The sequence below is a fragment of the Pelophylax lessonae genome, assembly GCF_965119305.1.
Source record: "Pelophylax lessonae genome assembly, chromosome: 3".
NCBI classification, from domain to species: Eukaryota; Metazoa; Chordata; class Amphibia; order Anura; family Ranidae; genus Pelophylax; species Pelophylax lessonae.
Window position 1 is genome coordinate 543,471,450 of NC_138770.1, and position 19,388 is coordinate 543,490,837.

At 38.6% G+C, this 19,388-nt stretch overlaps 1 protein-coding gene across 1 annotated transcript in view; it reads right to left on the reverse strand.

Moving 5' to 3' along the window:
* Positions 1-19,388, reverse strand: part of LOC309551844 (pecanex-like protein 2) — a 256,799-nt gene that overhangs the window by 79,780 nt on the left and 157,631 nt on the right. Inside the window, exons 22-25 of the mRNA XM_082252546.1 lie at positions 18,159-18,267; positions 14,503-14,632; positions 13,896-13,954; positions 12,350-12,565 (exon numbers count right to left, since the gene is read on the reverse strand). Of these exons, the coding sequence (XP_082108672.1) occupies positions 12,350-12,565; positions 13,896-13,954; positions 14,503-14,632; positions 18,159-18,267 (514 nt within the window). The remainder of the gene's footprint in view (positions 1-12,349; positions 12,566-13,895; positions 13,955-14,502; positions 14,633-18,158; positions 18,268-19,388) is intronic.

The window sequence follows — 19,388 nt, forward strand, 5'->3', positions numbered from 1 at the left end:
TGGGAACCCCAACAAGGCTCCCATCACCCCCCAAAGGGGGTCATCACCACCACAGAGTAGCAGGCTACATTTTGGCAGTATTCCATGAAGCTCTCCTCAAGAGGCTAAGAGTGAGTCCCTTTTATATGGTTTGACCTGTAGGGGACAGTAGCTTTGCTAAATATGGTGGGAAAAGCATTAACCATTCCTGCTTGATTGCCCCCAGCTCACTGTTTAACCTGAGGAAACAATGCAACATTAAGACATTGTAACATTTTGCACCTTTCTGACTCAATTACCTTGAGGGCATGAGCATAGACAAAGAAAAAAATAGAAACACAGATAAAAATAAATACATTAACTCTCTTACAAGCCAGAACCAGTGTCTTGATTACCATCAGCCAACTCTAGTACCAGTGCTATCTAGCACCAGTTTCAGCAGAAACCAGTGTGCTGATTGCCAGTCATTACCATTGAAATCTAGTACCAGTGTCATTTACCACAAGTGTTCTGATTTCCACCAGCCCCAGTACCATTGAAATCTAGTACCAATGTCTTGATCACAGACAGTACCAGTATCATCAGGTGCCAGTGTCCTGATTGCTAGCCAGCACCAGTACCAGTGTTATGAGGTATCAGTGACAGCCAGAAGATGTGTCCTAATCACTACCTGCCAGCACCAGTACTAGTGTTATCTAGTACTAGTATCATCCAGAACCAGGGCGCCGATATCCAATCAGCACCAGTAACATCTAGTACCTGTGTCAGCTAGAACCAGTGTCCTGAGCGTTGTCAGCACCAGTGCCAGTGAAACACTGGGATGATGTCTTTCCAAAAAGTGGTCATTTTGCAGGTGTTTCTAGTAGTCAGGAAATCAGATGTGTAATTTATGGCACTTGGAATCCTGAGGGTTCTCCTTGGAGTTTGGGTCCCTAGGCTGTTAAAAAGTCTCAAACATGTGGTATCCCAATACTCAGGAAGATTATATGGTGTTTTGAGGTGTAATTCTAAGTATGCACATGCTGTGTGTGAGAAGTATCCTAATAAAATGGCAATTTTATTTTAGTATTTCAATTTTTTACTCACTTTCAAAATACTTATGACAAAAAATGTGATCTTCAAAGTACTCAGCATTTCTCTTAGCAAATACCTTAGAGCAATGGATTTCCAAAATGTGGTCATTTTGTGTGTGTGTTTCCACTGTCCTGGAACTTCAAGCCTCCAAAAATGTAAAAGGCAGTCAGAAAATCATATATAACATTTTTTCCAGTTGAAAGCCTGAAGGTATCTTGGATTTTGGACTCATCTATGTGGCTAGGCAACAATGTGTTCTTTGTGTGCTCCTATTATAGTCTATGGGGCCAAAAAAAGCACCTGCATCTTTTCAAAAAATTGCACTGCATGTTGCATTGATGTGAACAGGCACCATAAACAATAATGTGGTTTCTAATGTTCTGAATTGCAGAGTGATGGCTGAAGAAATCACACTTGTGTGACTAGGGCCTTAATTTATGAAGAAACATTTATTGTGTAGGTTGTGATGCCTCAGGTCAGGTATGGGATTTTAAGGGCAGGAGTAAAGGAGGTATGCAGTAGTAAATAAAATAAAATTTATTATACAGTGTATTTATATACAACAGAGGAGTGAATATATGGGTAAAGTCCCATTGTGCAGGTGAAGAGGAAATATAGGTTGTGTTACATGTGATAAGTACGTGACTTGAAAGTATCGTGGATAGGTCCAGCTCTGCAGTTCCTCTTGTCAAAGGACAGGGATTGGTGCAGAGAGGGGACCTGATCGGTAATCCGACATGTTTCGGCCTATCAAGGCCTTTATCAAGGATGTGTCACCGATTCTAAGAATAATTGAGAATAAATATATATAAATATCAAATCATGATATCATGGTGATTCAGAAACAATTGATATAAAGTATGGTTAAACATACATATTTGTCCACTTCTTAGGGTATTGCCTCCCCAAAGTTTCTCCAGGTGCTACAGGAACAGTGTGCTGTGTTGGTGAGAAAATGGCGATTTTAGAAAGGAATTGGGTATACAGAGATTTGCTCATAAATATAATAGTGATAATTACTTCTTGGGTAGCATGTCTGGTCCCAGGGTCCAATGTGGAGTTTGGCAAACGAGTAAGTCAACATCTTCAGACCATGCATGTTGGCAACTTTTATGTCCCACTAGGGAGACACGTAAAAGAATACCACAACTACAAAATGCCTAAAATCAAATTCATGGCCCTGGACAGGATCCACATCCCGCTACGAGGGGGTGATTGGAATAAAACCTTATTGCAATTGGAAATGCGATGGATTTCGCGACTTAAAGCTACTATCCCGCCTGGGTTAAATGAAGCACAAAGCTTCCGTCCTTTCTTACAAGGCTTTTCATCGGGGAAAAAAGATTAAACCCCTACCAGGACACAGAACCGGCCCTGGAACCCCCAAAAGTATATGCATAATCTCAACTGACATTCCCCCCTCCAAGATTCATACAATCTGCACTCCCGACTTCACTATGGTTCACCATAGACCTTTTTGAATCCCATACAACATCATTGGGCTATTCTACTCAGTATCTTTTACCCAGTATCTTTTAACTGGCTAGACCGACCACAATCTCTCCCTCCGACCCACCCACATCTTCTCACAGACGTTTCTTCTTAATATATATGCTGCAATTTTCATTTCATTTTATGTCCTAATTAATGTTACAATATTGTAATACGTATTATGTATACACATATGTGATGACACTGTTGCACAGTGCACCATCGCATAATCAAGTTCTTTAACCAGATTGTCCAACTTCCTTTTGCCTCCTTCCCTTAATCTCCAGGAGCTCCCGGCACGGTAAGCCCCGAATCCTCCGGGATCGGGGCATCTGAAACCGATGGGGGGGTCTCTCTACCTTCCTCTATCCCTGTCAGGGATCTCGGCTTCTACTCCGTGTCGGCGGCCACGAAGGCACGTCCGCACGGTTACAAGGGATGCGGTTTCCAGCCTCACGCAGGCGCGCATCACACCGTATCACGGACTCCGCCCATCGGCATCACACAGCGCACGACTGCGCATGCGTGACTGCCCATAAAAGGCCGGGGAACACTGCAATGTCTCAGTCTCTCCCGAACCCAGGGAGGAACACGGACCTTGCAGACAACGGCTGTTCATCACTTTGTTCACAGGAATCGTCTCCAAACGGACTAAGATCCTGCAACGGTTACTTTACCATTCAGGAACCAACCAAAATGTAAGTTTAGATTTGGTAGGAGACTTATTATATCTCCTAAACCAAACCTAACTTTTTCCCAACAATTTATGTACTTACTATCATCGGTATGTAATTAAGTCTATACACCTATAATTACAGACGATTACTATCAATGTAAGAGTTTCCCTAACCTCAACCACATTGGACCCTGGGACCAGACATGCTACCCAAGAAGTAATTATCACTATTATATTTATGAGCAAATCTCTGTATACCCAATTCCTTTCTAAAATCGCCATTTTCTCACCAACACAGCACACTGTTCCTGTAGCACCTGGAGAAACTTTGGGGAGGCAATACCCTAAGAAGTGGACAAATATGTATGTTTAACCATACTTTATATCAATTGTTTCTGAATCACCATGATATCATGATTTGATATTTATATATATTTATTCTCAATTATTCTTAGAATCGGTGACACATCCTTGATAAAGGCCTTGATAGGCCGAAACATGTCGGATTACCGATCAGGTCCCCTCTCTGCACCAATCCCTGTCCTTTGACAAGAGGAACTGCAGAGCTGGACCTATCCACGATACTTTCAAGTCACGTACTTATCACATGTAACACAACCTATATTTCCTCTTCACCTGCACAATGGGACTTTACCCATATATTCACTCCTCTGTTGTATATAAATACACTGTATAATAAATTTTATTTTATTTACTACTGCATACCTCCTTTACTCCTGCCCTTAAAATCCCATACCTGACCTGAGGCATCACAACCTACACAATATTCTCTCGGGATGGTGGCAGAAATGACTACCTAACTTTCCACTATAAGATCCAAAAACTCACCTTTTTCAACGAATACCCCGGATGGATAACACATCCACGTCCTCTCGGATCTTTGGAAACACTATATGCACTAAACTACAATTCTTGGTTGCTAGGCAGCAAGCACCTACCTACCTAATCCAGGCTAACATAGCCTTCATTGTGGAACTTCCTCCACAGTTTCAGTAAGGCATTGTTTAAACCTGTTTTTTACCAACACCTTTCTCCTACAAAGAAAGGATGACTGAAGAAGAAGAAAAAGATGTGGGAGATCTGGTTGGCGATGAATGGGAGACCCTCATGTCGGGCATCCAAACCAGTTTTAAAGTCAAAGAACAAACTGAATCAGATATCCTGGCACTATTCAGGACACTCCAAAAACACCTGGAGAGAAAGTCTGCGCTTCACTGGCACATTAAGACCTTTGAACGCTATATCAGCGAGAAAATCAACCCTGTAGGTTTGAGAATCCAAATTTTCCCTACTATGGAAAACATCACAACCCAACTCAAAAAAGAATGGGAAAACCAACTAAACGAGTGTTCACGGAATTTAATGATCCTTTTGCAAGAAGAATATTTAAGACAAATAAAAACCCTAGATCTTGACATTAAAAAACCTACGAACAACTAGCCCCTCTCAAAAAGGCACAACTATACAGTGAACAAGAAAATAAACTTAAATCACATTTAGAAGACTATGGTAAGGATATCCTCAGGAAAAAAGAAAGAAAATATTGGCGCGATAAGAACGCCTTTGCCCAAGGCAGAGCCTATAGATGGGCCAATCAACGCTCCAACCGAAGAAATCAGTATGGCAAACCCACAGATAGAATGGGACAACCATACTACTCATCGGATTCATCTTCCTATAACTCTGGGACTGAACACTATAAAAATAGAAGAAGGGAACCCTCAAAACAACATGAAGCTCAACATAAAACTAATGAGGATAACTACCAGGAAACGGAACCCCAAGAAACCAATCCTGCAGAGGAACAAGGAACACACTCGGGAAACATGAACCCACCCCTCAAACCCCATAATTTCTTTACAAGATCCAAAGTGGACCCCAAACAACAACAAGGGTTTTTTTTTAGGGAAAACAACTCCGAAACCGCCAAAGAAACACCAATCAGAGAAGAAACGGGAGGAAGAAAAACGGTCATAAATCTTTCATCTCATACACTGACGAATGACCAAAAAGAAGTACTATCTCTAGGACTCTCTTTTTGCCCAAATACCAACCTGGATAGATTCGAAACCATCAAAGATGTGAACCTATTTGCCAGAAATTTACTACTCAAAACCTTTTATCAAAAACAACCTCAACCCTCACAACCTGCATCCACATTAACCGCGGCTGAGTTCAGAGCCATCCGCGACCTCAATCTACTACTTCAGGAAAGTGACCTAGATGATTGGGACGATCCAACTGAATCTGATAAAGAACCTGACGAAGATGAACGGGAAACACCCCCTGACCAACTGTCCTTCAAAAGGAAATCTAATAAATTCCCATCCCTCAACCTTAACCCAGCAATTGCACTCTTCGTCCGACAAACCACCAAAGATATAGAATCAATTAAAGAGAAACAACACACGTCGAACTTAACAAACAAGCAAAAGCAAGCCCTCCAGGAACTTAGAAATAATGATGACATCATCATCAAACCCTCAGACAAGGGAGGAAATGTAGTCATCATGAACAAAGATAAATATAAACACATGTGTCATACAATATTGTCGAATACTAAATGCTACAAGAAGATCCTTCCCATAATGACAAAATCCTATGAAGAAATTTTCTACTCCAAAATCGACAATGCATTCAAGAATGGCATCATCTCCCAAACATTGTGGGAATATATCAGAACACCGCATCCAAGAACCCCCACACTATACGCCCTACCGAAACTACACAAGAACTTGCATGATCCACCGGGAAGACCTATCATCTCGGGAAATGGAAGCATTTCAGAATCTATGAGCAGGGTCATAGACAGATACTTACGCCCTCATGTCAAAGAACTACCTTCTTATACCCAAGATACCCTTCATCTCCTGAGGATACTCAACGACATCACTGTTCCAGAAGAAACATACCTAATCACTATAGACGTCGAATCATTATACAACAATATACCCCACACCAAAGGACTACAGGCAGTTGAAAACATACTTCATTGCCACAGTGAACGAGACCAAAACTTCAATAAATTCATCATTGACATGCTGGATTATATACTCAACCACAACATCTTCACCTTTGGCGGCAACTACTACATCCAAACATGTGGGGTAGCCATGGGAACCAGCTGCGCCCCATCTTATGCCAATATCTACCTAGGCTCATGGGAGCAAGAATTTTTATCAAACGAGGCAAACACCATCTACACTGACAAAATCCTTATATGGCAAAGATATATTGACGATATATTGATTATATGGAATGGACCGGAATACATGATAAAAGACCTATTAACCAAGATGAACCAGAACGAACATAATATGTTCTTCACGATGACCTATAACAAACATCAAGTATCTTTTCTCGACACCTTAATATATAAAGATACTATGGGCAAAATCTCCACCACACTGTTCAGAAAGGATACAGCAGGCAACTCGATTCTCCATGCCTCAAGTTTTCACCCTCAACCTCTAATCAACTCAATACCCTATAGCCAATACTTAAGGCTAAAAAGGAACTGCTCAGATCCAGCAAAATTCCAAATAGAAGCCAATGCACTAACTACTCGACTATCACAAAGAGGCTACACCAAAACATCACTACGCAAGGCCTTTAATCGTGCCAATCAACAAGACAGAGAAACACTGCTCTTTAAAAATAAAAAACCAACTCAAACTGAACCAGATACCCGAATAATCATCAGATTCACTAACGAACACCAGGAAATCAGAAATATCCTCACAAAAAATTGGTCCATCCTCTTGGAAGAACCCAGCACCTCTAAACTCCTACCTCAACATCCACCCATCACCTTCAGAAAAGCCGGCTCGCTACAACAACAATTGGTAAAAAGTGAATTCAAAGAAGGATCCAAAAAAGACCCCTGCAAAACAAAAGGCACGTTCCCCTGCGGGTCCTGTGCCCAATGTTACGTTATTTCCCAAACGATCAATACCATACTACCCAATGGTGACCCATTTCACCCGAAACATTTTTGCAACTGCAAGACCAGGGGAATAGTCTACATGATGACCTGCGAATGCGGGTCCTTCTATATAGGGAAAACCCGACAGGAGTTTGGCAAACGAGTAAGTCAACATCTTCAGACCATGCATGTTGGCAACTTTTATGTCCCACTAGGGAGACACGTAAAAGAATACCACAACTACAAAATGCCTAAAATCAAATTCATGGCCCTGGACAGGATCCACATCCCGCTACGAGGGGGTGATTGGAATAAAACCTTATTGCAATTGGAAATGCGATGGATTTCGCGACTTAAAGCTACTATCCCGCCTGGGTTAAATGAAGCACAAAGCTTCCGTCCTTTCTTACAAGGCTTTTCATCGGGGAAAAAAGATTAAACCCCTACCAGGACACAGAACCGGCCCTGGAACCCCCAAAAGTATATGCATAATCTCAACTGACATTCCCCCCTCCAAGATTCATACAATCTGCACTCCCGACTTCACTATGGTTCACCATAGACCTTTTTGAATCCCATACAACATCATTGGGCTATTCTACTCAGTATCTTTTACCCAGTATCTTTTAACTGGCTAGACCGACCACAATCTCTCCCTCCGACCCACCCACATCCTCTCACAGACGTTTCTTCTTAATATATATGCTGCAATTTTCATTTCATTTTATGTCCTAATTAATGTTACAATATTGTAATACGTATTATGTATACACATATGTGATGACACTGTTGCACAGTGCACCATCGCATAATCAAGTTCTTTAACCAGATTGTCCAACTTCCTTTTGCCTCCTTCCCTTAATCTCCAGGAGCTCCCGGCACGGTAAGCCCCGAATCCTCCGGGATCGGGGCATCTGAAACCGATGGGGGGGTCTCTCTACCTTCCTCTATCCCTGTCAGGGATCTCGGCTTCTACTCCGTGTCGGCGGCCACGAAGGCACGTCCGCACGGTTACAAGGGATGCGGTTTCCAGCCTCACGCAGGCGCGCATCACACCGTATCACGGACTCCGCCCATCGGCATCACACAGCGCACGACTGCGCATGCGTGACTGCCCATAAAAGGCCGGGGAACACTGCAATGTCTCAGTCTCTCCCGAACCCAGGGAGGAACACGGACCTTGCAGACAACGGCTGTTCATCACTTTGTTCACAGGAATCGTCTCCAAACGGACTAAGATCCTGCAACGGTTACTTTACCATTCAGGAACCAACCAAAATGTAAGTTTAGATTTGGTAGGAGACTTATTATATCTCCTAAACCAAACCTAACTTTTTCCCAACAATTTATGTACTTACTATCATCGGTATGTAATTAAGTCTATACACCTATAATTACAGACGATTACTATCAATGTGGGAGTTTCCCCAACCTCAACCACATTGGACCCTGGGACCAGACATGCTACCCAAGAAGTAATTATCACTATTATATTTATGAGCAAATCTCTGTATACCCAATTCCTTTCTAAAATCGCCATTTTCTCACCAACACAGCACACTGTTCCTGTAGCACCTGGAGAAACTTTGGGGAGGCAATACCCTAAGAAGTGGACAAATATGTATGTTTAACCATACTTTATATCAATTGTTTCTGAATCACCATGATATCATGATTTGATATTTATATATATTTATTCTCAATTATTCTTAGAATCGGTGACACATCCTTGATAAAGGCCTTGATAGGCCGAAACATGTCGGATTACCGATCAGGTCCCCTCTCTGCACCAATCCCTGTCCTTTGACAAGAGGAACTGCAGAGCTGGACCTATCCACGATACTTTCAAGTCACGTACTTATCACATGTAACACAACCTATATTTCCTCTTCACCTGCACAATGGGACTTTACCCATATATTCACTCCTCTGTTGTATATAAATACACTGTATAATAAATTTTATTTTATTTACTACTGCATACCTCCTTTACTCCTGCCCTTAAAATCCCATACCTGACCTGAGGCATCACAACCTACACAATATTCTCTCGGGATGGTGGCAGAAATGACTACCTAACTTTCCACTATAAGATCCAAAAACTCACCTTTTTCAATGAAGAAACATTTATTTGCAATGTTTTATTTAAAGCAAGGGAAACTTTTTTTTTCCAAAAAGTTTAGTCTTTTTTGCATATAATAAAAAAGAAAGAAAAGAAAGCTATAGTTGTCTAAAAACTTATATAAAATTCAACTGGGTACAATGTTGCATGTAGTTTTCAGTCAAAGTATCACAGTGCCAAAAACTGAAAAATGGCCTGAACAAAAAGGGGGTTTAACAAATGGTAAAAGGATAGGTCCATAGTCTACAGTAACATAAAAATCAATATAAAAAAACATAGTACTGTTTTATAGGCTACAACATTCCTCTTCTAGTAAAGAGAATATGTACAAATGAACCATAAATTAATAGAAAAAAATCAAAAAGCTTTAACTGTGTCCCTTCAGAAATATTTATTTGCATTTGTATGTTGAGGGAGATAACACCTCACATAATACCAATAGTTTTCAACTAAAATCTCTTACAAGAAAGGGGTCGCTGAGTCTAACTCTTTCAGAGTACACTCCTAAACATCTGCAGTTTTTACAAAAAATCTGAGTCTGTCAGAGTATATAGTAACAGACTAGACTGTAGTGCACTTCTATCTATGCAGTTTAAGCGCTTAGACCTACCGCGCTCCTTATTCTATCTCTCTTCCCATGATTCAGCTGGCACCTTACCACATCTGCTGCTGTTCATGCCCATAATAATAATAATGCTCATAATAAAGTTGATGCCCATGATACAGTATTTATTTTACATAAAGAAAGGCTGTGACTATTTATGCCTTTCTCCATCCATCAATTGTATTTAGAACTATAGCCTTGATCAGTATGGTTCAAAGCCAATGTGGTTGTTGTGGATGGTTAACTGCCCAATTGACTTGTATAGGTCTACTTCATTTCCTCTCCACTTCAACAGTTAAAGCTGAATTTTAGGAAATCAGACACTTTGTAAAATGTGCAGGCACACTTTAAGTTACACCCAAAAAGGTGCATGCCACCTCCTGGACGTTTCTCTTTAATTTACATCTGACAGTTTTATGGAGCTCTGGGGAGAAAGTTATCCCTACCTTACTGGATTTCCTAAGCTGCCCTTCTGGTCTCAACTCCTGCAACTGCAGAGTCGAATGAAGCTGTAGCACCAACCCCCCTTCCTCCTGACCAATCACAGAGTGCTTTGTATTATGCAAACTCATTCACAAAAGACAAAGGCTTCTGTGAATGGGCATTCAATTTGACAAATGGTCATGTAATGACAACAGTTCCTCCTAGTGGATGACATCACATCCAGCATGCCGTCCCCAGAGACAGACTGTATGCCACTCATTGCATTGCTTACAGTGGCTTCCTTTCCACCACACCGGCTTGCATCCCCACACCATTGGGATCCAACCACATAGACCATCAGGTGCAGCTGTTGCCTGCCCACCACAGTACTGACATACCATTACTGCTAATCCAGGGCTGAATAAGCGCAATATCTTGGATGTCATTTTATATACAGATTAATTGTGAACTGTTTGACACATCATGCACACTGTGGCTGATGTGTCCATTTGATCATATGGACTTGTTTTATGACTATTTGCCCAAATCTTTAATAGATTGCTTTATGGGTTTACAAATGCTGTGGCATAGTGGTGTACAATTGGAACTCATACATTAAGTGCAGTAACATTACACTTTGGATGGGGATTCCCAAGTGCCTACTTTGTTTAAACTTTGGTCTAAGACTTGTTTTGGCACCACCCCTTTTTTTTTTTCCAACAGAGCTGCTGGGTTAATACAAGAACTATTCTCGCAAGATATATCCTGTTGTACTTTCAGCACCTGAACTGTTTTTGTGGTTCATTAAGAAAATGATGACACTCCTGCACGCCTGCTAAAGAGCAGATCTTTTTCACGTTCCCTGACTTGCAGTAATGTGAACTAAGCTTTAGACTGGGGTGCCTCAAGACCAACAAATACTTTTCATGGGGGACCCTGACTGTATAGAATTTGAAAAACAGGGATCTAGACAAACACATGTGGCATATCTCGGATCCCTAGGCTTTCTCCAGTTGTCAGCAAGTCAAGCAACTCAGTGGCATAGTTGCTACGATAATTAGAAAGGTACAAACTTACCCACCTATCAATTTCTGTTCCCACACAGCACCCCCCCCCCCTCCTCTTCAAGCAGCCAGTGAGTGCAAAGCACAGTGTGCATTACTCACGCAAATAGCATTATGCACACAATGTTTACAGGCCATCCCAAAGATTCCACTGATTCTGGCAATGACCTTTGCAACCAGACCAAAATTCAGACATTGCCAGTTCAATTCCGGCAAGTTCCTAGGTGTGCATACTGTAAGGTTTGTTGATTACTGACAGTACTGGGTCTATCTCTGGTGCCCATTGGACAGCACACTCATATTTAGACACCCAGTACAACTGTTGTAATATAAAAGTGGAAAAATGTCTATAAAATAAGGTTTGCTAGTACAATGTCTATTTGTCTTTTCTGTGCCTTCAGTCGTGCTTTAAAGTGTTACTAAACCTAGGAGCCTGCATTCACTATATCTGGTCTACCACAGTGCACAGAACATGGAAATGCAATTATTTTAGTAAATACAAACTGCTAAATACTTTTTCTCATCAGCAGTATATAACAGTCTTGTAAATTGTATCCATTCCTAGTAAAGCTTGTAGGAGGAGCTTTCATTCTTCCCTGATCCTCTGTCTGGACAGTGCTGATTGGCCCTGTGCTGATCACATGCACTCTCCCAAGAAAAAAGAAAAACTCTCTAGCAATACACACCAATCTGAACATGTGCAGCCTTACTCCTAATGCTCTGTTCTATCACGAGATAGGTTGGAGTAAGTTAAAGAAGAGGAGGATCAAAGAGACAGGATCACAGAGCCTATATACACAATTCAGAGGATTAACCCCTTAGGTTCCACAGTGAGTATAATAAGCATGCTTTTCTGCATATACTGATTTTACTCTTGTGAGTTTAGTAACACTTTACATTTTTCTATATGTGTATGTATTAAAATACACAAAACAAATAGAAGTTTGAGATGACTTTTGTATCTTCTTACCTTTAAACTCAAGCCCACGAAGCTGGAAAGTAATGAAACCATTTCCAATTTCGACCAAGTGTACTAGTGCATTTAAATAATCAGATACTAAAATAAAGCAGTCACCCGCTGAATAATTCCCCCATCGTCCCAAGATCAAGTCTCCGCACAAAGAATGTTGAAGTGATCTTGAAAGGTGCTCATAAAAAATTGAATTTAAATTGTTGTCATCATTTCCTGAAATTAAATAGCATACACAAAAATAGGGAAATAAATATATTTAATTTGTCCGTATCAACCAAATTATTGAACTTTGCAAATGAAAAATATATTTTATATATAAATAGAAAAAACAATTGAATAAAGAATTATAAGAATATGGATAACTAAAGTTTTATTTTAATATATGGTTGGCTGTAGTAGGTAGCCAGTATGTTGACAAATAACTATTATTGTGTACCTAGTATGTGAAAATGGATAAGAACCATTCCTCTCGCATGATTGCTTTACTTTAACATTGCCAACATACATTTATTATTACAACATACATGTATACCTTCAGCACAGTGGCTAAGTGATTAACACTTACGCCTGGCAGCACTAGGTTGTCAGTTCAAATCCCAACCATGGCACTACCTACCTGCCTGTTTGCATGTTCTACATGTGGTTGCGAAGGATTTCTCCCACACTCCAAAGGCACATTGGTAAGTTAATTGGCTCCTGTCTAAATTGTCTCTAGTGTATCAATGTGAGTTAGAGACCTTACATTGTAAGTTCATTGAGGGCAGGGACTGATGTGAATGTACAGTACAGGTGGTCCCCGGGTTACAAACAAGATAGGGACTGTAGGTTTGTTCTTAAATTAAATTTGTTTGTAAGTCGAAACAGGTAAATTTTTTAAGTGTAGCTCCAGCCAAAAGAATATTTTTTAAGATAGCATAGGGAAGGTTTAACACCCCTGTACCATTTGTTTTGCTGTCTATATCCCTGTTCAGAAGATTTCACCCCACTTTCTGTCCCTATGACAATTGGAATTTGAAAGTTTTGGGTTGTTGTGGAAACAAGGATTGGTGATAAAGCTTCAGTGGGGACACCTTTTTCCCATGAGAACTCTTACAGGAGTGAATTTCCTTCCTAGAGGTAGATTTCTCCTCACTTTCTGTTGTATCCCTCAGTTTGTAAGTCCGATGTTTGTAACCTGGGTACCCCCTGTATATGTAAAAGTGTCAGGCTATATAAATATTTGTAACAATAAATAAATTAAAATTGTGCATTTATTTGATTGCTGAGCATCTTTAATCCTAATGATACAGTAGCTGTTTTTAGTAACCATTATTATTATTTTTATGATTTATATTATCCCATCATGCTACTGTATGGAGTGTTGCAAAGAAAGGTAATACAGGTAAAATAAGGACATAAAAGAAAAAACATATTATATAACAAGCAAAATCAGCTGAAACAGCAAACTAGATACTGTGCATAGAAGCAAAATACAATAGAAACAAAAGCCCTGCTAACATTTCACACAATCAATTATTGATATAATATTAAATTAGACATTTACCTGGATCTTTTTCAATTTGCTGTTGTAGTCTTGTATTCAAATTGTCAAGTCGCACAGTGCTGAGAACATAAATAAAGCAATAATAAAAAAATACTTTATTTTCTATTAATGAGCGAGAAGCCATTTTTGACATGCATTGTTATACATTCAAAAATCATAGCACCTATTGGTTCTTGATTTGTGGGATCTGATCTGGAGCTAGTTCTGTATTAGAAGTGATTTCTATGTTTACCTTGTTGAATAAAATAGATGAAGGCAAGCACAGAAATACAAAAATCCTGCAGTGTTCTTCTACAAAATACAATGACCTTTTTACATAGTAGATCTGTTTCACAGAGTTTTTTACCAAGGCTTTTTGTTTAGACAGAAACTATTGCTATGGATAGTTTGCTATCATTTATACAACTTTTTTATTCTTTTTCTTAACTTTTTTTTCTTTAACAAAGTTTAGTACACAATGCAGTGGTAATGCTGAAGCAGAAACTGTTTCTTTTCAGACTTTCTCTAACTAAAACTTTAAATGAAGCCTTTTGTATTCAAAAGAACAGGAGGGGGATTGGGGTAAGATTGTTACTTTTTCAAAACATGTTACCAAATAAGCCTTTACCTGTTTTTTTTCTCCCAGAACTTGATTGGTCTTGCATATGATGCCACAAAAATGACACTGCCAAGAAAAGGACTAAGTGGCATTGACAAGACAGAAGTAGCAACTGTTTGAATGAAAAGCATAGCAGAATCTGAATCAACATTGTGTCAAGGTACACTGAGAACACTTTATTTTTGTAAATACTATATATTGTGAATATAATGTAATCTGCAATGTTTAAGGTCCTGAGTGTTGAAGTTTCTAAAAACATTTGAGAATTAATTTGTTTGATTGGGCAGTTTAACAGTCAAATCTGGGAGCATTCATATGTACTGTATGCATCTTTATGTCCCTGACCATTACTCCCATCAGCCTTGGCACAAGGTTTTTGGTTATCGTTTGAAGACAGCGTTTTTTATATTTAGAATTATCTGCAATATTTATATTAAGAATGACATTTTAACTGAAAATACATTTACAAATCTAAAACTATGCACACCTTTAGCACCTGTAAAAAAGGTTTTATTAAAAAAAATGTAAAAGAAAACATTGCATAAATTGTGTTAGGCAGCCTGAATACTATGATTTGAGATAAACAAACTGTTTAAATTCTATTTTGTTTCCACTTTTTCATGATCTGTTTTGTATCAGATTCACAAATGTACTGTACCTGGAAAGGGACCCCTAGGAGATTTAAAAGTATTTCTTCTACTGAGTGTTTATGTTGTTTTTTTTTTTTACCTAAATACATACTATATATAGAATGATTTCTAGTTTGCAATATTATCTGAAAATGTGTTTAGCAATCAGTCAGTCTGAGCCTGGCTACATACTGTACCTGCTGCAAGCTTACCTAATGTACTGCACATAAATGAAATACTAGTTAGCCATTCTGTAAGACTAACTACTCTGAAACACAAATCCTTGCAGTTCTTCTTATACTACTAAATATATAAGCCAGTCCCTCGACGGCGTCATTTCCTGACGAAACGTGTAGGGTGTAGCACAAGTGTCGGGGGGAGTCTGTCTGAGAGGATCTGCCTGCTTTAATTGATTACAGGATTTGAATAAAACACTTATGGTGATATTTTATGTAAGTGCATGGTATTTTCTTTAAAACAGGATACCGTATTATGTACTTCACTATGGTTTGTACCTTTCATCTGTCTGAGAGGTACCGATTCTAGATGCCGTTAAAGGGCTATTGTTGTAAGCGCTCCTGACCATTTATAATTTCATGGTCCACAACATTTGGTAAGAGGCCTTTTTTGTCTGTATTGCATGTGAGTGAAGATACTGGTATACACTTTGGGAGTTATGCATGGATTCCACATCAAGTCTGCATACTAATATTACAACTAAGGGAGATAATAATAGAAATTGGACTTTTTCTTGGAATCATGTGTGTCAATTCTCTTGGTGGTTTATTGTGGACTTGGTTTACGATTTATACATTGCACTTTGGATATATGATTTTTAATTAATATTTATTGAATGTTATTATGATAATTTCAAACTTGATATAATGAATTGAAATTTGCACTTTGGATTATATGTATTGAATTGAATTTAGCGCTACCTAATGTTTTTTATTTTTTATGTAATATTTGGTATCACAAATTCAGTGGTAGCTGTTTTTGTTCACTTCAAATCAATAATCTGCATCGCAGATTATTATTTTTCTTTTTTACTTCATATACTACTGTATTTACATGATAACAAACATTGAGGTTACATCACTACTTTGATAATGTCTATGCTCAATAAATAAAGCCTTGTCTTTTTTTTCTCTTAGAGCATCTCCATTACTGTGTTGCCTGATGAGGAGTTATGTATAAATCTCCATTATTAATTGTAAATAGATATAAATGTACAAAGTTTTGATTTCAGACTCATATTTGCTATATGACTGTAGATGTGTAATTTTTGTAAGCCAGACGGACCGGCTTTCGTAATCAATGGCTAATAAATCAGTTTGAAATGCATGCCTGAGCTACCAGGAGGCACCTGCTAATTTACACTTAAACACATACTGATAGTATCACCCTGTAATTAAATTCCTTTTCTCCAGACATTACGGGGCCAGAAAATAATTGATAATCGTCCATGACAGGTCATTCCTTTATCTCGCCCTCTACTTCAAAGACTGTTCCTTTAGATATGCAAGGAAGGTGGGTGTCTGGTCAAGGATGGACAATTTGGCCCAGGAGATGACCTAGCATGATTAATCCCCCCCCCCCCCCAGAGAGGAGGGCTATCGAGAGGCTGGGTTATGCAAAATATAGGGGATGGGGAAATTGTCCAATCCTGAACAAGATATGCCCAGAGGGAGGAGAAGGGTAAGATTGCTACACCAATCAGAATGGCTCTGAGCAAGGCGATATGGTTCTATATTAGTGAAGGTGGGAAGGAGAGAAATCTCTCTTGCATGGCAGACTAGGATGAAACTCCGGGGGATGGTAACTATGGACTATATCTCTCACACTTAAAATGTATACATGCTTTTTCTCTTTTGTGTTTGAACACAAGGCAGGCACCATGCCTGAAGTGAAAAGGTAGCCTAACTCCATGCTCATACATACATGGTATTGTAAATATGGTTATTGTGGGTAATTTGTAAATATCATATAAGCCAGGGGATTTGTGCTAATAATGTGTTGTAAATACTGTTTAGTGTGTAATTTGTATGTATATATTATGTAACCCTTTCAATAAATGTGTATTGCGGATTGAACTACCTCTTTTGTGTAAAGATCTCTCAGGATCTAGTTGTGTATAGGCGCATGCCACTACAAAGATTGGGGTGTATGCACATTTACACATAACAAAAGGCAACACTATATATATATATATATATATATATAACACTATATATATATATATATATATATATATATATATATATATATATAAAATTATACTGGTGTTGACATTTTTGATTGTCCAGCACATTAGCAGATGTGCCAAAGGGTTTTTTCCCAGCCTCTGGGGCCTGGCAGAGCCCTGCGGTGCCACTCTGCTCATGTCAAATTTTGTATGTGTGCACAGAAGCCCAGCAGAACCCTTCAGCACATCTACGTACATGTATGCAACATCATACTTGCCTAGGTGAGAAAAAAGAAAGTGCTGCATAAAAAAAAGAAAAGGAACAAGAAAATATCCAATTGTGGGAGAGGGAGGAGGTTGGAGCCCGAAGCACATGTCTTTTGGGTTGAAAGTCCACTTTAAAGTAATCACAGTAACCAATACCAGAACAGTAATCATTAAAAATGTAAACAAAATACAATATGACAGTTCCATGGAATCAGGTAATCAAGGATTAGGATGCCACTGTTTTAAAAGAGGAAGGCTTACTTTTAAATTCTTAACGTTTACTGTGACGCAGTTTAAAACACAATACACATACGGAATATAGCAGCAGTAAAGGCCTTAACAAATTTCTGTCCTCCGTATCAAAACAAATATATATTTTTAATAGAGTTGCAATTAAATAAAATATTATCTATATTGTTGTTAGTAGAATAAAGCACAAAAAGTGTAAATAATTATAGATTGGCTAACTACAGTACATGAACATATTACCAGCTTCCTGTAAATTGCCACAACAATGTATTTGTGTCTGTTTATTATTAGTATATTTAATAATGGTTAGTATATTTAGGAAAAGAAAAGGATACGGGGTATGGCAAAAAGTTGAGCAAATACATGGAATGAAGATCCCCAAGCAATTTGCCATGGTGCAATATACGCCAACACATAATTCATCTTATTTAGTAGTTCAAGAAACTAAAAGAGAAAATAATTATTAATATAAAAACATTGATATATAACCAACAAATTGTAAAAACTTTAAGTTGTAAAAGATTAAGCTTAGTTTGAATTTACTATAATGTGTAAAAATACAATCTAATTAAAACAAAGCCTGCATCAGTTGTAAAATTTCACAGTTTTTGAAATAAAACATCAATCATTACTTTTTTTCAGCTGTACACAGAACAATCTGCTCAGAGCTAAGGTATGAAGCTACTTTGGGTTTACTGCTGCAGAGGTGGGGGGGGGGGGGGAAGTGTTAATTAGGCCACGTATTTCTCCTTTAAATAAGATACACTGATTAATGATAAAAAGACTGCTTTTCGTCACTACAGATTGTTATGAATTGTGATTCATCATGGCGTAGTCTCCGAGGTTCTTGTATTTGGCATTTTGTTAAATAGAATATTTTTTAGTTGGATAGTTGAGGAACCAGTATTCATGGTGCACGATTGCAGTAAGAATGCAATGGTAAGATTAAAGGCCCTTAAAATTGATTAATGAATGTCTTTTGGCACTATTGCATAATAAGATGCCTTTGGTTGAAAAAACGTGCAATCCTTGGATACTTGATGGGCACTACATGCTGACTTAGTACCAGTTTCAGTGAGGTTGCTTGCCTCTACTGTCTTTCTTTTCTTCCCTCTTTCCTTTATTTTCCCTTGTTTCCTGCATATTTGGAGAATATCCTACATTCACAAATGGTTGTTTATGGTTCTGTACTGTATACAGCCAATTCCTTGGAATTCTAATGGGTAATGGGTGGATTCTCTACATCTGCTAGCTCATTTTTGGATGGACTTCAACTTTAGCTCCCTAAATAGAATTCAAGGATCATTACTACTTCTATATCTCTTTCTGTTACTAAATACTTTTGAACTTTTGACCCGTCGATGGTCCGTTGTACTTTTGTAATTCTTTTATTTTTATTGATTAAACTACAATAAAAACATTGGGAACGAAAGGTAATTAAAATATACTTCAGGATCTCCAAGGTAGTATTTTTAGACTAGTACTTAGTATACTAGTGTAGTACTTAGTGTACCATACCAGAGAGAGCTTAGGAAAATTAAACAAACAGCTCAGTTAGTTTAGGA